Genomic DNA, 18,850 nt, shown 5'->3' with positions numbered 1-18,850 from the left:
AAAAACAAACAAAAAAATGAGTTCCTTGTCCAGTGTGGTGCCAGCTGTGGCTACAGGGAGACCCTGTCTCAAAACGAAAAAAAAAAAAAAAAAGTGTCCCTTAAGGTTTCTTACACACATCATCATGTCATCTGCAATTATTAAGTTTTACTCCTTGCTTTTCCATTTTTATGTATTTTACTTTTTTCTTGCATTGTTCCGCTGTGTAGGACCTCTACTACTAAGTAGTAGTAAGAGCAGTGATTTACCTCATAGCAATTGCTCAAGCATAATGCATACTATGCAAATACAATGTTAGCGTGTGGGTTTTTTGTTGAAGCTCTCTGTCAGTTTAAAGAGGTTCATTTCTACTCAAGAGTTTGCTGAGGCTTTTTTCTCAAGTTGATTACTTTTTTCTGCATTACTGAGGCAATCACATGATTTTTTTCTTTTTTTTTTGCTTGTTATTAGCCTGCAAAGAAGCAGTGATAAATAAAATGAGGTGCTTTAAGAGTGGTCATCCTCAGCCAGGTGGGTGGCACCCAGCATTTGGGAGGCAGTGGGCATGTCAGAAAACAAAAAACCTCAGCTTATGGCATGCATAGTGGCGCACAGCCTTTAAATCCCAGCACTTGGAAGGCAGAGGCATGTGGATCTCTCTGAGTTCCAGGCCAGCCTGGTCTACATAGCGAGTTCCAGGTCAGCTGGGGCTACAGGGAGACCCTGTCTCAAAAAGACCAAAAAACAACAATAAAAACCCCAAAACAAAACAAAACAAAACAAACCCCACAGAAAAACAACAACAAAAAACCCTCAGCTTAAAAAGGAATGGGTAAAAGAGCTGAACATGGTATCAGAATGTCAAAATCAAAATCACAAATGTTATCTTAGAATCAACTATTCATTGCAGATTAAAGGAAAAGCCAAAGAATTAAGCTTTCCAGATTGATTCTATAATTACTCTCATTTCACTACAAATTTTTAGATATATCAGTAACACAACTTACCCTCTGTGAGGAATTAAGATTGTCTGTGTGACTGGGGAAAAGCTCAAGCGTCAGGGATGGCTGTTTCAGAATTCCTGGCATAAGATCCATATTTGAGTCACTATCTTGGTCTGAGATATTACTTTCCAATGAATCAGCTATAGAGAAAAGAAAAAAAATTCAATTATAATACCTGCTACTTCTTTGGACAGAGGTTTAATTATGATAACTTTAAGTCACTTGATACAAAGCACTACTTCCACAGCAAGTTCTGAGAGATGTTCTCTGTGAAGGATTAAGTGCTCTTGCTTCCAGCTGTGAGGGCCATAGGTTGCTATAGCATATTCTTTACATTTTATTTATAACCCTTAAAAGAATTTAAAACTGGGACTGGAGAGATGGCTCAGTAGTTGAGATCACTTGCTGCTCTTGCAGAGGACCCGGGTTCAGTTCTCAGCACTCACATGGTGGCTAACAACCATCCATAACTTCAGTTCCAGGAGTTCTGAATTACAATAAAAGCTACCTGTAACTCTCTGAAGTATTTATATTATATATTCAATCCTGAGTGCCATGTTAAGCAGATACTAGGACATCAGAAGGCCATCAAGGACCCAGTCTGAGATTAAGGAACAATTTGGTGGGAGATAAGTACATAGAGTAAAAAAACAAAACAAATCTACAACCATCCTCCCATCGCCCCCAAGAAACATAAATTATCAATAGAAGCTGTGTCAGCATGTACAAATGACAAGTGACATTAATGTGTTTCACAACAGTAGGCTAAGACTCAACTATGGAGGCTATATATGAGGCCAAGGTTCTAGCTCTGGGAAGACTTGATGGTGAAGGCTAACTCAGTCAGAGAAACCAGGAAGGTACTCAGCTCACAGCAGTCAGGGCTCAGCTGCTGGAATAAGGATGCAGACCATAGCCTTGATAGGAGGGCAGGCAGATGCTACACTGATTTACTAGGGCAAAAACGACCCCAGGGCATGAAAAAGGTAAGCATCTAAAGTGAGAAACCAGTGGTTAAGTACAAAGGCAGAGAAGCTGCTAGGCAAAAGTCATTAATGTGGAGATGAGACTGCAAGTGTGATGTATATCCCATTTCTCAAATGGTCTCAAAGAAGGTGACATTCTCTACCTTGGTATGAAGAAATGGCCTTAATCTGAAAAAAGTCAATATTCTTTTTTTTTGGGGGGGGGTGTCTTTTTGAGATATGGTCTCCCTGTAGCCCCAACTGGCCTGGAACTTGATCTGTAGACCGGCTGGCCTCGATCTCACAGAGATCTGCCTGCCTCTGCCTCCCAAGTGCTGGGATTAAAGGCATGTGCCACCATACACAGCTAAAAGCCAATATTCTAACCAAAAGAAGTCATGGGTTCTGACCAAGAAAGAGTAATCAATCATATTCAACCCATAAGAATAGCTTATAATCTTTTCTACACTGCTTAAGTTTTTCCTGCCTACTGTCCAAAGATCAGCCTGATGTCATCATGAAATTCTTCTAGCTGGAGGTTTCTCTAGGGCTCCACATAAAAGCTCTCACATGAGAATGGAGAAACAGGTGGGGCCTCACTCATAATTTGTAAAAGAAGTGGCCAAGGCAGAAATGGAAGCTTGTATATACTGGTTAAGTTAAAGAAAAACCCAAGTAGGATTGAAGTGGGACTGCACTTACAGAGTTCTAGATACCCATCCACAGAAGACTGGAGAGAGAGAATATGTTATGAACACATATGGCGTTTTATTCAACTATGAAGAAAAATGGAAATGATTCATATGCCAGAAAATGGATGGAACTGGAGATCATCATGTCCAATGAAATGAGTTAGAAAGACAACTGTCTCATGTTTTCATATATATGGAATCTAGACTTTACACACACACACACACGCACGCACGCATGCACGCACGCACGCACGTCTGACATGAAAGGGAGAGGAACAGGGAACAAGAGAGCATAATGGGGTGGGGGAGAAAGACTCGTACATGTTTCCCCCTATATGGAATCTAGATTTTTATATATATATATATATATCAGATATGGAGAAAGTTGGCAAAGGAATATGAGCACAGGTAACATATATGCATGAAAATATCATAAAAAATGAGAAAGAATTAGAGTGTTAGCCTACTTGTCTTTAACTATGGCCTGCTATGGTTTCAGTCTGAAATGGTCCCACAGGCTCATGTTCGAACACTTGTTCTCCAGATTGGTGGGGCTACTTTGGGAAGCTGTGAAGCTTTTAGGAGGTGGGGCCAGGCTGGGAGAAGGAGGGGTTCTGTGAAGGTTCTGGTCCTGCTCTCTGCTTCCTAGTCTGCCCTGGTGAGAAGCCTCTGCATGCGCTCCAGAGCCATGGACTGAGCTGTTCTGCCATGCCATCACCATCATGGGAACCCAAACTTCTGAAACTATAAGCCAAAGTAAAACCCTTCATTCCTTATTTTGTTCAATATTTTGGTCATACCAACACAAAAGTAACACAAAAAACTGGTAGCAGAGAAGTGGGGTTGTGACTAAAATTCACCATGTGGTTCTTTGGCCTTTGGAATTGATTTGCAGGAGGACTGTAGAGAAGCAGGCTAGAACAGCTCTAGAATGCTTCAAGCAGAACCGAATGGCCAAATTAAGACAGTGAAGATTGCTCATGAGGTATCTGAGCAAGGGCTTGATTGGGAGCTAGACTAAAGGCCACTCATGTTATATTCTGGCAAACTAATTTGTACATATTCAGGCTATGTCTTGAAAAACTGAGTGATGCCAATGGCAAAAATAATGGACTAATTGATTTGGCAGAAGAAATTTGAAGACAGCATAGCATTCAGTGGTGGTATGGTTACTGTTAGCTGCTTTTAGCTGTGGAAAATAAGCAAAAAAGAAGGGCAAGATTTGAAAACATGCAGCTTAGCCAGGAAGGAATATGAACATTGGTAAACTTGCAAAGCTGAGTGTGAACAAGGGGACTATACTTTTTAGAGCAGCAACAGTAAAAAGAAGCTGTGCATTTTGTGTTGGAACAATGGGAAAGGTGCTTTGAGGAACTATTTCAGGAAGTAGTTCTACTTAGCCACTGCAGGCTCCAATGTATGAAACTGAAAGCTCACCTACAAGATTTTTCTTGTGAGAAGAGTGGCACCCAGCTGGAAAGAGGTTACCCTGGTGTTTGGATTCAGCCATCCAGGCCCTCAGAGGCCACTGTAGCCATGGTTCAAAGGGGCCTGACTGCTGCTCAAGTTGGCACCAGAATTTGACATCATCTTGACATTGTGCTAGTTCACAGGCATAAATAATCAAGAATTATGGAGTCATGGAGGCTTTAACCAGATCTTTGAGAAAAGCCTGTGAGGCCAGGCAATGTGTACTGGGGTAGGATACCCTTCAGGAAGCCCCAGGGCAGGATGTGTGTAAAGTTTAAGAGTGAAACCAAAGATCCAATGGAAACCACAAAATGTCAGAGATGCCAGGAACACGGAGGTTTGTCAAGGAAAGCTGTAGGCACTGAGTGAAGCTGGCCCAATAGAGACCATATGTGCTATAAATGTCAAGGACAGAGGGGCAGGGATGCTCAAGTCTGTTAGAGCTAACATCACATCATCATGTACCTTGATTATCAGGCATGGGGCTATGGGATTTAATATTTGGACTTTTGAGTTTAAGATTTGGTCTAATGTTTCCTGGCTATTTTCCTACTCCCTCCTTCTGGAATAGGAATGTTTACTCTGTGCCATTATATATTAGAAGTATGTAACTTTCTTCTTGGTTTTACAGGGGCTCAAAGTTTAGAGTTTCCTTTGAGTTTCAGAAGAGACTTCAAATTTTTTTTTAATATTTTATTTATTATTTTATGAGTATAATGCCTGCATGTATGTGAGTACACCCATGTCATGCAATGCCATGGAGGTCAGAAGAGGGCTTCGGACTCCCTTGGAACTGGAGTTAAGGATGGTTTGTAGCCACCATGTGGGTGCTGGGAATCAAACCCAGGTCCTCTGCAAGAGTAGTCAGTGCTCTTAACCACTGAGCCATCTCTCCAGGCCCAGAGACTTCAAATTTTTAAAGTGTGGAAACTGTTAAGATTATGGGGACTCAAAGTTGGATGGAATACATTTTGCATTATGAGATGGCCCTGAACCACTGGAAGAGACAGCATATTATGGTTTTAATCTGAAATGTTCCTCACAGTTCAAACTTTGAACACTCGGTTCCTTCCTAGCTACTTGTGCTATTTTGGGAGACTGTGGAACCTTTAAGAAGTGTGACTTAGCTGGTGTAAATAAGCCACTGGGGAGAGGCCTTCGTAGTTATAGCCTGGCTGCTGGTTCTGGCCCTGCTTCCTAGTCTGCTGTAATGGAAGCCTCTGCCCCATGCTCCCATTGCTGTAGACTAAGCCTTTTCACTCTGATGGCTTGAAACTTCTGACACCACGAGCCAAATTAACCTGTCTCTCCCTCAAGTTATTTCTGTCAGGGATTTTGGACATAGCACCAGAAATGTAATGAGCACCCCACAGAAAGTAAGGAGATGATAGTATCTTGTACCTTTGTATATAGTTGTAAGTCTTAGCTTAGAAGCTAAAGAATGCCTTTGATGATTTCAAGATCTCTTCTAATATATAACACCACACAAACCAGTGAATATACAAACATCATAAAAGCACTATGCAGAAAATGTTCTTACTTAAGGATTCCACAGGAGAAGGAACCACAAAAGCTATTTCTGTTAGGGCATCAGCATAATACAGCACCTTCTTCTGTCCATTGAAAATGCTAGCCCCAACATCTTCAGAGGAAATTACTTCATCTAGGAAGAAGAAATACTGAGTCACTGCTTCAGAAAGTAAGGGACATTAATCTTCCTGTTTCATAAAATGTTAACCAGTTTATAAAGTGGTAATAGCTCCAATGAAAACCAATTTGCAGGTAAGAAGAATAAACCATGACTGTTCATTGTCTTTACAATAATTTTACATCCTAATTTCCCAGTTTGTGAAATTATTCCATACCAGACTGCTTCTGATTAGCAAGACCTGCAACTTATCTGTTTGGGGAAGAATAAGGAGTAATCTAGAGCAGATCACCACAAGCACTCTGAAAGGAGTCAGGCCAGGCTATGTACGATGTTATGTATGTATGTATGTATGTATGTATGTATGTATGTATGTGTACATGTGCATGTGTGCTTCCTGGTTATTCTCTCCTACTCCTTAGCTCTGTTTCTGCTCTCCCCTCCCTGGTAATCACTGATACAGTAGAGACATACAAGAAATTGTAGTAACAAGTATCTGCTCTAAGTTAGATAAATTAAAATGAACAAATGAATCAAGACACTTCCGAGTTAGTGTAAATCTCAAAATGAACATGCTACTATTACCTCATAAAAGACCAATAACTTCACAAAAAGTTGACCCAAATGAAGACTAGGATTGAGGGAAGAAGACTTTATATAATTATAATCAAGACTAAAAATTCATAGTAAAAGGAAAAAAATCAAGAGTAACCAAACAAATAATCAATAGTTATTCTGAGTTTTACCTTGTTCAGACCCTTCATCATCCTCACAACTATTAATTGACCAACTGGTAGACACATGTCCAGTCCAACCAGGGTGTCTGCCCACATCTACTGACCAGCCAAGGGAGAGCAAAAATTCTAGGAAATGTGGCTGAACATTTCTAGATGATTCCACATTCTTTAAAATCTGAAATACACAGCAAATCTCAGTTATGAAAGAAACAAAACATATTAAAATAAACCATAAAAACTGGTTACCTTTGCAGCTTCTGACAAATCAAGGCCCAGTTCAGAGTAAGTTTGGGAACTTATTACTAGTGAAAATTCCATATTCTGGAGTGAACTGGCTGGATTGGCTGATCCTTGTGCAAGTTTCATAGACACCCTCAATTTATTCATAATGGAAAGTGGGAATAACAATGCTTGTTGTGTGGGGCTGGAGAGATGGCTCAGCAGTTAAGAGCACTGGCTGCTCTTACAGGACCCGGGTTTGGTTACTAGCACACATATGGTGGCTAACAACTAACTGTCCGTGACTCCAGTTCCAGGGGATTTGACACCCTCTTCTGACCTCCCCGGGCATTGCACAACATGAGTGTACTTACATACATGCAGGCAGTACACTCATACACATAAAATAAAAATAATAAATCTTTTTAAAATGATGGTTATAAAGATTAAATGGGGACTGGAGAGACGGCTCAATGGTTAAGAGCACTGTCTGCTCTTGCAGAGGACTGGGGTTTGATTCCCAGCACCCACATGGTGCCTGTCTGTAACTCCAGTTTCGGGGGATCCAACCCCTTCTTCTTATCTCTGCATGGACACTGTATGGCAGGGGTGCACTTACACACATGCAAGCAATACACTCATACACATAAAATAAAAATAATAAAAGATTAAAAAAAAAGATTAAATGACATAAGTAAAACCCTAAGCATCTCTCTGGTGAAACAATTACTGAGCCAGACATAGTTATTTAAAATAAACAAAAGGCTGCAATGTCCTTTAACAGTTTAACAGCCTAGCTAATGCGGAATGTTACACAGGTGTGTGATTACAGCCTTGACACATGCTACAGAAGTACTAACCTATTACAAGTGCAATAAAGATTAGGTATAATTAATAAACAATGCCAGGCGTGGTGGCGCACGCCTGTAGTCCCAGCACTTGGGAGGCAGAGGCAGGCGGATCTCTGTGAGTTCAAGGCCAGCCTGGTCTACCTAGTGAGTTCCAGGCCAGCTGGGGCTACAGGGAGACCCTGCTTCAAAAAGACAAAAATAAAATAAAATAAACGTATGTGAAAATACCCTTTCCTTAGTCCAAAGGAGAGAATATAAGCACTGTAAGAAAAATGAATAGATAGAAGTTTCTCTCTTCACTAAATATACTTGGGCTTTCTACTAACCTCAGAAGGACAAACCTTCATCCTAAAGCAGTGGTTCTCAGGGCCAGGGAGATGGTTCAGAGGATAAGGGAGCTTGTCACCAAGCCTAAGAAACAGAGGTTGATTCCAGGAATCCACATGGTGGAAGGAGAGAACTGACTACCGAAAGCTGCCCCCTGACCTCCACCTACGTGCCATGGCACACACACCACAGGTACACATAAATAACTGGGGAAAATGAAAACAAGGCCAGGCATGGGGAGGCAGAGCTCTGTGAATTCAATGCCAGCCTGTCTATATAGTGAATACCAGGGCAGTCTTGTCTAAGCAGTGAGTACCAGGGCAGTCAGGGTTGCATAAGGAGACCCTGTCTCAAAAACAAAACAAACTATAGTTTAAAAAAATTAAAACAGTAGTTCTCCTCTGGGGTCATTTTGACCTTCTGGGGACACTGGCAAGCTTGGAGACATTTTTAGATGTCACAGTGCGATGGTTAGTATTAACTGTCAACTTGGCCAATCTGGGAAGAATCTCCATGGGGAATTATCTATATTAGGTTGGCCCATGGGCATGCCTTGAACTCACAAAGATCCACCTGCCTCTGCCTCCTGAGTGCTGGGATTAAAGGCGTGCACCACCACAGCTGGCATGAGAGATTTTCTTAATTGGGGTGAAATGGGAAGATCCATCCTGAATGTGGATGGTACCATTTCACAGGTTAGATTCTAGCTGAATGAAAAAGAGAGGGGGAGTTGAGCACAAGGTTGCATGCTCTCCCTGCTCTGTGTTCCTGACTATGGGTGCTGTGACCAGTGTACTGGATGTGATGTGTTCTCTCAAGCTCTTGCCTCTGACTTCCGTGTCATGACGTACTTCAAACTAGGAGCTGAACAAACCTTTTCCCCTTAGGTTACTTTGTCAGAGTATTTTATTACAGCAGTCTGAAAAGAAACTAAGACACAGTGACACTGTTGAGATACAAGTCCAAAGACACTGCTAAATGTTCTGAAACACACAAAACTGCTCCTACAACAAAGAATTAGCTAGCCTAACACAACACAAGTGCTGCTGGTGGGCACTCGGTTCTAAAGGAAGAAAAACACAAAATTCTTCTTCAAATTAAAAATGAAAAAGGAGACAGGTAACAGAGTGCACCACAATCACTTGGAGAATTGCTTAAAAATAAGGTTCCCTTAGCTTGTTCCAGGCCTACAAAGTGAGTAAAAGCAAGATCCTAAAGTCACAGTATTTAAAAGTTCCCTTCAGGTGATTATAGCAGCTAGTCCATAAACCCCTAAAGTCATCTACACAATGCTAACTAATGGCAGCACCCCATGCAGGCCACAGCAGAAGTATAGGAATCAATATCCAGCACTTCTCAATCTGCTGAGTGTCACCATCAGGCTTATTTTTGTACATAGAATCAGTCTCTGCAGTCTTTGTTCATCCATATCCCTTCTTATTCTTTTTCAACATTGATTTCTTTGCTTGTGTGTATATCTGTGTGTATGTGTGTATGTGAGCACATGCATTGCTACAACATGCATGTGGTGAATTTCTGAGAGTCAGTTTTCTCCGCCACTATGTAGGTACCAGGGACTGAACTCAGGTCATCAGGTTTGGCAGCAAACTCCTTTACCTGCTGAGCCATCTAGCTGGCCCCTCCCCCTCCATATTCTTATTAACTGTTAGGAAACTAATCTGCTTGCCAGCTTCTTTTCTTTTGGGGGGATGTCTGATTTACGGCTCCAGCTCACCTAGAGCTTGCCATCTTTCTGTCTTGGCCTCCCAAGTGATGGGATCACAGATGTATGCCAATATGCCTGGCTAGACATGAAGTTTGTAAATAAATAACTTCTGAAAATTTAGCTGGGAAGCAGTAGGTGATTCAAATTTAACTTGTAGGCCACATACTGGTGGCCAGAGATTAACCTCCTATGCCTAAGTGGGGAAAGAGTTCAGATATTCCCAAGGAAGTCTCCAGGGCTCTTCACTGTGGTACTGATTACCCTCAGAGCTAAGAAACCCAAGATTAGGAATTGCCTCAGGGCCTGTTCTTCTTTTACTGGCACAAACAAATGGCCCCATTATTTTCATGTCTAACTTCAAAGGATTCCCAGCCCCAGTAATCAATCCAATTTTACTGAGGTTCTTCTAACAACCTAAAGCACCAAGTCTGATCCCTGGCTGCCACCATCCTCCCCCTCACAAGCTCCAAGCACACTGGCACCCAAGCTGAACTTCATAAAGATGCCATGCTCTTGTGAGAATGACCTTTCCAGGACTACCTTCTATTACAATATGGACATGCCTCCTCATTTATAAAACACAGAAGGGGGAACTGTAGGAATGACTTTTACAGTATTAACATATTCCAAAAAATGAAAAAATTAAAAACAAAACCAAAAAATAAACAAGATCAATGTATTCTGGACAAATAATTTTCATCTAACCTTGCAACCAAAAAGTTAATGCTTGTAATGTAAACAAGCTCACTGAGCCATGTGCTCCTCATGACCTGGTCCTACGACCTTAATCCCTCAGGACACATCCATGCCCTCCACACAAGATAGCATAGGAATGTGTGCACTGCAAACATTGAGAGAAATGTGTTTTATAATTGTGTGTGTAGTATTCTAGAGATCAAAGGAGAAAATTCTTCTCTGATGAGGGTGAGCCTGGCTTTCTCCCCCCCATTTCAAGCTGGAGATATTGTTTTATAAAGAATGAGCAAAGCTCGTGCTCCAGAACACAGTTCCAAGAGAAAGCTAAAGGAACAGGTTCTCAGCAGTTAGGGTCAGCTCCTGGCCTTAAGATGAATGCTGAGATTCACGCTGTTTTGTTTTTTTTAATTAATTTATTATTTATTTTATTTTATGTGTGTGCGTGTATTTGCTGCATGTAGGTAAGTGCACCTGTGTCCTGCAATGCCCAGGGAGGACAGAAAAGGCTGTCAGATCCCCTGAAACCAGAGTTACAGACAGTTGTTAGCTGCCATGTGGGTGCTGGGATTCAATCCCGGGTCTTCTGCAAGAACAGCCAGTGTTCTTAACCGCTGAGTCATCTCTCCAGACCTGTTAGGCCATCTTTTTTAAAACATCACTGTTAACATGGCTTAGAAACGCAGCACTCTCTTACCCCTGCGAATGTACACATTTTGCTATTATTTGTGAGAAACCATCTGCTTTTGCTTTGTTACCTATAGTCAATACCTCAGAAACTACTGGAATGTCTTTTTCTCCAAAACACCTTGAAATTGGGTTAGGTGCTCCTCTTAGGGCTCCTAATAATGCCTCGCTTCATACACTTTACTATGGGTGCTTCTTAATGCCTGTCTTCTCTTTAGACAGGACTCCAAAGAGGTAAAAAGCCTCGTCTCTTAGCCACTGTCACTCTGGAACCTAACAGAAAGCTGAAACAGTGTGTGGAATGAGAAGAACTTTTTCTTTTTTTTGAGACAGGGTTTCCCCATAGCCCCAGCTGGCCTGGAAATCACTATGTAGACCAGGCTGGCCTCGATTTTAGAGATAGATAGAGTGCTGGGACTAAAGGTGTGTGCTACCACACCCAGTGTTAATACATAATTTGAAATAGTGCTTCTCATGGAAACACTGTAAGGAGTAAATTGCCACAGTGTGCTAATTTAATTAATTAGGTTAATAACAATGAAATGCTAAGACCCTATGATCATAGCACCTGACATACTGAATATTCTGCTTCACAATACCTGTGACCTTCTAGTCACAGTCACTGCCTCTTCCATGCTTCAACCACTCGTTTCCAATCTTCCAAGTTTCCTTCTTCCAAGTTTCTTCTGCCACCTGTGTCTAATTGTGTTATACCTTATCATTTGGATGCTTATCTCCATGTTATTTCTGACCCTGTGCACTCCTTAATGGAAACAGCTTGCTTGTGAGCTACCTGGATGGAACGCAGCTTGCAGGGAAAGCCTGCCGCTCACTTCTGTCCCTGGCATGAAGGCACAGGGAAGTGGTCAGTGCATAGCTGTGACTGCTGTTCTACTCTCAAGATGTCAGGCCTGGCTTCGGCTTTCTGCAGCTAACCTTCAGGTACTCTATAGTTTCTTTGCCTCATGAATATGAATTTATTAAAGAAAAGAAATAGACGCTATCATTCTCTTAAAATGTTCTTCTCGGGGTGACAAGGATCAGGACACTAGGGATCATGTCTATAATTCACTCAGTTTCTGAACTGATTTACATTAAGTCTTTAAGCCTAAGCACAAAATTCTCATTTCAAGTACAAATACAGATGTTTTACATAAAATCTTGTATAGCACAGAAAACTACCAAAGGAAAAAAAGTTTAGAATTCTTACCTCTTGGGTTGTTTTCTGACCTGGTTTCATATAGAAAATAAAAACTGTGTCAAAAGGACGACATGGCAAGAGATCCAGATACCCAATGTCATCAAAAAACCCAGTTATCGTAGAATCAAGTGCAACAAGGTGAGGAGGTAGACGGCTATTTGCAGGTTCCTGTCACCAAAGGAAGAAAAGAGCAGTCATCATCACTTTTCATTATTTCAACTATAAAGCAATACTTGATTGTGGTTTGCTTGGTCATTCATTCATTTTTTCAAATATAGGGTCTCACTATAGCTTGGTAGCCAGGGCTGTCCTCCAACTTACTATGTAGCTGGAGCTATCCTTGACTACACAATCCTTCTGCCTCAGCCTCCCAAGCACTAGGATTTCAGGGGTTGCCACGATATGCAGCTTTTCTCGTGGTTTAATAAAAATTAAACAAAATAGCAGAAATAAATACAATCAAAACCCTACAGACAGTATTTAATACTGTTCTACACTTCCTTTCAGTTATCTCATTTGCTCCTTTCTTCATTACTACACATAATTTAGGCTGTGGTATGTATATAATTTTGGATCCTGTTTCTCTAGACTATCTTTGCTTTCTAGAATCTTTGAAAAATGCATTTAAAAAAATCATTCATTGCTAGTACAGATGCAAAATGATAGTTACTTTGGAAGATAGTTTCTTGCCAAGAAAAATGCTGTCTTAAATACAGTGCAGAAACTACATACATATTTTTATGTGTATGCATGTATTGCCTACATGTAGGTAAGTGAACCCGTGTCGTGCAGTGCCCGCAGAGAACAGAAGAGACTGTCTGATACTGTGGAACTGGAGTTAAGTATGGACAGTTGTTAGCTGTCATGTGGGTGCTGGGATTCGAACCCGGGTCTTCTGCAAGAACAGTCAGTGTTCTTAATCACTGAGCCATCTCTCCAACCCCATTAAATCAAGATCTCATAGAACAATATTAATTTTAACCTTAAAAATACCACAAATTTAGGACTTATGGTATGGGTTCTTACCTTAAGTGGCAGCCCCTCAAACAAATAAAAGGGACCTTTCTTTTTGGTCTTTTTGAGACAGGGTCTCCTTGTAGCCCCAGCTGTCCTAGAACTCACTATGTAGACCAGGCTGGCCTTGAACTCACAGAGATCTGCCTGCCTCTGCCTCCCGAGTGCTAGGATTAAAGGCATGCGCCACCACGCCTGGCCCTCTATATATTCTTTTTTTTTTTCCCTTGAGACAGGGTCTCCCTGTAGCCACAGCTAGCTTGGAATTCACTATGTAGACCAGGTTGGACTTGAACTCACAGAAATCCACCTGCCTCTACCTCTCAAGTGCTGGGATTAAAGGTATGCACCACCACACTCAGCAGTACATATATTCTTAAAATTGATTTATAATTGCTTTTTAAAAATTTTATTTATAGCCAGGCATGGTGGTGCACACCTGTAATCCCAGCAGTCAGGAGGCAGAGGCAGGCAGATCTCTGTGAGTTCAAAGCCAGCCTGGTCTACATATGTTCCCCAGGGGTCCTGTTCCTCTAAGGGGCCTGCTGTGGAGAACTGACTGTGGATAGTCAGTCGTGGAAGGAGGGGCTTGTGGTGCCATCTTGGGACAGAAGGCATGAGCTGCCAGGAATGCACAGTGTTGGCGAGGCAACAGCGGCAGTGGAGGCGGGTGCAGAGAAAAAGATGGCCCCAGCATCTCACCTGTGTCCCAAGAGGGGGCATTTGCCGACCTGGGGTGAGACTGCAGGCCCAAGATGCCTGGGCAAAGTTAAAGGAGACTGTGGGCAGGCATGGAAGCAATCTGGAACTGCGGCCTGCCAAGGACAGCAGGGTGCTGGGTGCCCGGCATTAGTCTCTGTAAGTTTCTCCACACCCCTCCCAAGACATAAACTATAATAAATTCACATAGAAATATGTTATATGGTTTGTCTGATAGCACAGGAGACCCCGAGAGAACTCTGGGGACAGCACAGTGAGTTCCAGGCCAGCTGGGGTTACAGGGAGACCCGGTCTCAAAAAGGAAAAAAAGAGAGAAAAAAAAATTTTTTTTTTAAATTTTATTTATTAAGCCAGGCACACACCTTTAATCCCAGCACCCAGGAGGCAGAGGCAAGCAGATCTCAGTGAGTTCGAGGCTAGCCTGGTCTACATAGAAAGTTCCAGGCCACCTGTGGCTACAGGGACACCCAGTCTCAAAAAGGCCAAAAAGAAAATTTATTTTTTATTTTATGTATATTGCCTACATGTGTGTAAGTGCACCTTTGTTGTGCAGTGCCTGTGGAAGTCAGAAGAGGGTGTCAGAACTCCTGGAACTGGAGTTACAAACAGTTGTTAGCCACATGTGGGTTATGGGATTCAAATCTGGGTCCTCTGGAAGAGCAGCCAGTGCTCTTAACCACTAAGCCAACTCTCTAGCTCTACCGTTGCTTTTTCTTTTTCAAGTCAGGATCTTACAATGTAGCCCAAGCTGTTCTCGAACTTGCAAATGTGAAGGGACCTCAGGACCGACCATTGCTATACCATATTACAGCTCTAGCTGATCCTAGCAACTGAAAAGTAGAGGCAGTTGACTCGGAGTGTGGGAATAACACAATTTGATCCAGCCGCACCAGGATGTGGGTTTGAGAAAAAGGTCCACATGTACCTGGCTGCTCTTGCTAACTGCTTGTTTCTGGCTTCTGTACTTCCCACTTGGCTTGCACCTGCAGGAAGAAACTGTTGGGAACTTTTCCACCACTGAGGTATGAAAAACTGTTGGGGCAGGGCTTTCTACCCCTGAGTGGACAAGGATGTGTATTTTCTGTATAAAAGCCTACCCTGAGAAAGGTTTGGGGTTGCATGTGGGTATACTTGGCCCAGTATAGTCGCCAGCTGGCTATAAAGACTTTCTTTTGGCTAAACTCTGTGTCTGAATGGTCTTCTTCTCTGGTGGGACACCTCAGAACACAATCCTTCTGTCTCCACATCCCAAGTGCTAAGTCACAGTAAGCAAAAGTCACCATGACCAGGAGCTTGGTAAACAGCTTAGGCTGGTCTTGAACGCTCAATTTTCCTGTCTCAGCCTTGTACCACCAGGCCCAAATATGGTTCACACTTCTAAACAGTTTCAATATCTGTTATAAAGCACAGCATCATTTGCTCTGTAAAGTTGTTTAAAAAGATAACAGAATTCAGGAGATTGAGGTCAGCCTAGTCTCCATAGCAAGTCCTAGGCCAGCTGGGGCTACAGGGAGACCCTGTCTCAAACAGACCAAAAACAACAACAACAACAACAAAAGGTAACAGAATTATAGGCTGGTTTCCTTTGTATACTACACAAAGGATCTTATAAGTTTCTGTCATTGTTTATCATTCCACTTTTTAGGTAAGAAACTATAAGTCAGAAAAGCTAGGTAACTTGCCCAAGACAACAAAGCTGGCAAAGAGTAACACCAGGACATAAAGTCAGTCTAATCCTACCAATTGTACAACATAAGAACACTGTAGCTTGTGACACTGTGGAAGTAGAGCTGGGGATGTGACTCAGTAGCAGAGTGCTTGCTTAGTATGTACACTGCCCTGGATTTAGTCTTCAGCACCACAAACCAAAACCAACCCAGATCAATAAATGAATGCTACAGAATTAACTTCATTCCTTTAAAAAGTGTCATGAAAAGCCAAGTCACCGTTGTCTTAAGTACTCTGTAATTTCAGTAGTAGTTTATTAGGGGAAGACTTTTAACATGCCTTTTAATTACTTTTTAAATTACTTTAAAAAATAAATATATATATATATATATTTTTTTTTTAATTATTTTTATTCCATATGCATGTGTGTATTGCCCACATGCAGGTAAGTATACCTGTGTCGTGCAATGCCCTTGCAGGTCAGAAGAGGCTGTCGGATCCCCTGGAACTGGAGTTACCTATGGTTGCTAGCTGCATGTGGGTGCTTGGAATCCAACCTGGGTCCTCTGCAAGAACAGCCAGTGCTCTTAATAGCTGAGCCATCTCTCCAGCCCCACAAGTATCTTTTTATAAAAGCATTTATTTTTCTTTTTTTATTTGTGTGTCTGTGTGCACATGTGTATAGTGTGCACACATGTATAAGTACTTATAGAGGCCAGAGGCATTGCATCACTCTAGAGCTAGAATTATAGGCAGTTGTGACTGCCCCATGGGTATGCTGAGGACTGAACTCTGCAAGAACCATACATGCTCTTAGCCAGTAAACAATTTCCTCAGCCCCAAGTATCTTATCTTTTGACATTTAAAAAATTTTTATTTATTATTTTTATTTTATATGTATGTGTGTATTGCCTGCATGTAGGTAAGTGCACCTATGTTGTGCAATGCCCGCGGAGGTCAAAAGAGGCTGTCGGATCCCCTGAGACTGGAGTTATGGACAGTTGTTAGCTGCCATGTGAGTGCTGGGATTCGAACCCAGGTCTTCTGCAAGAACAACCAGTGTTCTTAACCGCTGAGCCATCTCTCCAGCCTCTAACATGCCTCTTAAAACCAACTGTAGATCCATGTGTAATATGGATTCTGTACTACCCAAGAAAATTCAGAGCTTGTTAGAGCTTTTTTTGTTGTTGTTTGTTTGGTTGGTTTTTTTGTTGTTGTTGTTATGTTTTTGTTTTTATACATGGTCTCCCTTAGCCCTGGCTGGCCTAGAACTCACTAATGTAGACCAGGCTGGCCTTGAATTCACGAGAGATCCGCCTGCCTCTGCCTCCGCCTCCCAGTGCTGGGGAGTACTATCAAAAACAGTCCCTTCAAACAGAACTCTGAATCCTTCACAGGGAGCACTCTTCTGGAATGTCATTTACCTGTATGTAGAGTAAGTCTATAACCTACAACCAGTGTGTGTGTGTATTTAAAATCTTTCTTCATCCTGATAAAAAATATTATAGCTCAAAAAGACCAAAATAGATATATAATATATAAATATAATTATTTATAATATATAATATATATATTATAGCTGTCATCAGCTGAATGTTAATTTGTTAATATATTTACTCCTATATAGAAGTTACTAAGAATTACCTTCAGTGCCTCTAAGGACAAAAATCCAAAGTGAGAAAGGAAAAGGCGGGCTGTCTGGAATTCCTGGGCAGGAGGAGGGGGCTTGCAGTCTGTAACAGGATCAGGGAAGCTTCTCTTCTGCAGTTCCCCATCGCTCTGCTGTTCTAGGCGTAGTTCATAAGCAATCTGCTGGGCCATGCCACTCCTTAATTTTTCATGTCTCTCTTCTAACTGAAATAAGCCAGATATTTTAAATAGTTGCTCAAAATGAAATAACAGTGGTACTTTTAATTTTAAAACAAAACAGTTTTAAAACTGTTTTGGTGATTAAGTTTCGGCTAAATATAGAGCACGGAATTAAGGAAGCATATTACAAAATTAAAACCACACCCCCCAAAACTTCCCTGGCTCTAACCAAAGGCTCCTTCATCTGGCTGTAAAGGACACTATTCTCTCTGCTCCCCAGGGAGCAGAGTTATCTTCTATCCCAGCTCTCATATCGCTGTCTTCACCTGCATATTTACCCATATGCCTCGGGTTTAAAGTACTTACCTACATGCGTTCCTTGCTTATACTCTTGGTAGGCTCTTTCTTATTCCTTCCTTACCTTCTGATCAATCCTAAAGTTTCATCCCCTCATTTCAAGATATCTCTAAACAATCTTCCTTAATTCTACAGCTACCTCAGCCTTCACTACTCTGAACATACATGAACAATGCATCTTGACTCTCAAATGTAACCCACTTTCAAGGGCTATATTTCCCTTTTCACTCCTAACCCCCTTTTGCTCTACTATCCCAATATTCTCCTTTATTATCAGAGTTTGATCATGCTACTGAAACCAGTTCCTATCAATTGGCCAAAATCTACACCCATCCTCCTATATGTAAACCTCCTGGATGACACAGACCCAAGTCACCTTCTGAACCAGCTCCCATAACAATAAAGGCAGTGCCTTAACTGCCTAAGTCACTTAAGAATGTTTCAATCTATCCTGTTAGCAAGAGCTAAAAATAATCTGTCTTACTTCTTCAGTGACAATTTCATGTAAATCTGGAATGCTCAGATCTGCCTTTACAAAAGGAATCTTGTCCACCTCTTCAGGAAATGGTCGATGTTTCACAGAATACTTAAGTCCAACATCATTTTTAGGAACTGGGCGAGGTTCAGGCACAAAAAGCTGTTAAAATAACATGAATGACATTATGGTATTAGATATTGTCCAACACTTTTCTCTAACAGCATGTAAAAGTTCTGGACACATTTCTGGTCCCTGCTTTGATGCTGTGCTTCCCTAGGCACACATCATAAACACTCAGCAAGAATCTGCACTCACTACAGCTAATGGTACAAGTAGACAGCCTGTATACAATTCTTTAATGTTTCTAAAAATGTCTGTCAACTTGTTATAGATTTCATGACTGGTAAATGGTTAAAAGACCTTTACTGCTCAGGCCTGAGCCTCACATAGTCAATTCTAAGCTAATGAATTAGGCATTTCATAGTTTTAAGACTCAAACTTCTGGGGCTAGAGAGATGGTTAAGAACACTGTTCTTGCAGAAGACCTGGGTTCGAATCCCAGCACCCACATGGCAACTAACAACTGTCTGTAACTCCAGTTCCAG

General features: G+C 41.6%; 1 protein-coding gene across 1 annotated transcript in view; it reads right to left on the bottom strand.

Moving 5' to 3' along the window:
• Positions 1-18,850, bottom strand: part of Ralgapb (Ral GTPase activating protein non-catalytic beta subunit) — a gene marked incomplete at its 5' end in the record, with an annotated part of 76,371 nt that overhangs the window by 14,318 nt on the left and 43,203 nt on the right. The window contains 6 exon segments of the mRNA XM_029554319.1: positions 987-1,123; positions 5,651-5,773; positions 6,505-6,670; positions 12,209-12,367; positions 17,246-17,455; positions 18,252-18,404. Of these exon segments, the coding sequence (XP_029410179.1) occupies positions 987-1,123; positions 5,651-5,773; positions 6,505-6,670; positions 12,209-12,367; positions 17,246-17,455; positions 18,252-18,404 (948 nt within the window).

This window comes from Nannospalax galili, unplaced genomic scaffold (assembly GCF_000622305.1).
Source record: "Nannospalax galili isolate Female #2095 unplaced genomic scaffold, S.galili_v1.0 scaffold765, whole genome shotgun sequence".
NCBI classification, from domain to species: Eukaryota; Metazoa; Chordata; class Mammalia; order Rodentia; family Spalacidae; genus Nannospalax; species Nannospalax galili.
Note: the sequence above shows the minus strand (reverse complement) of the source record. Positions and strands in the feature narration are given on the sequence as shown.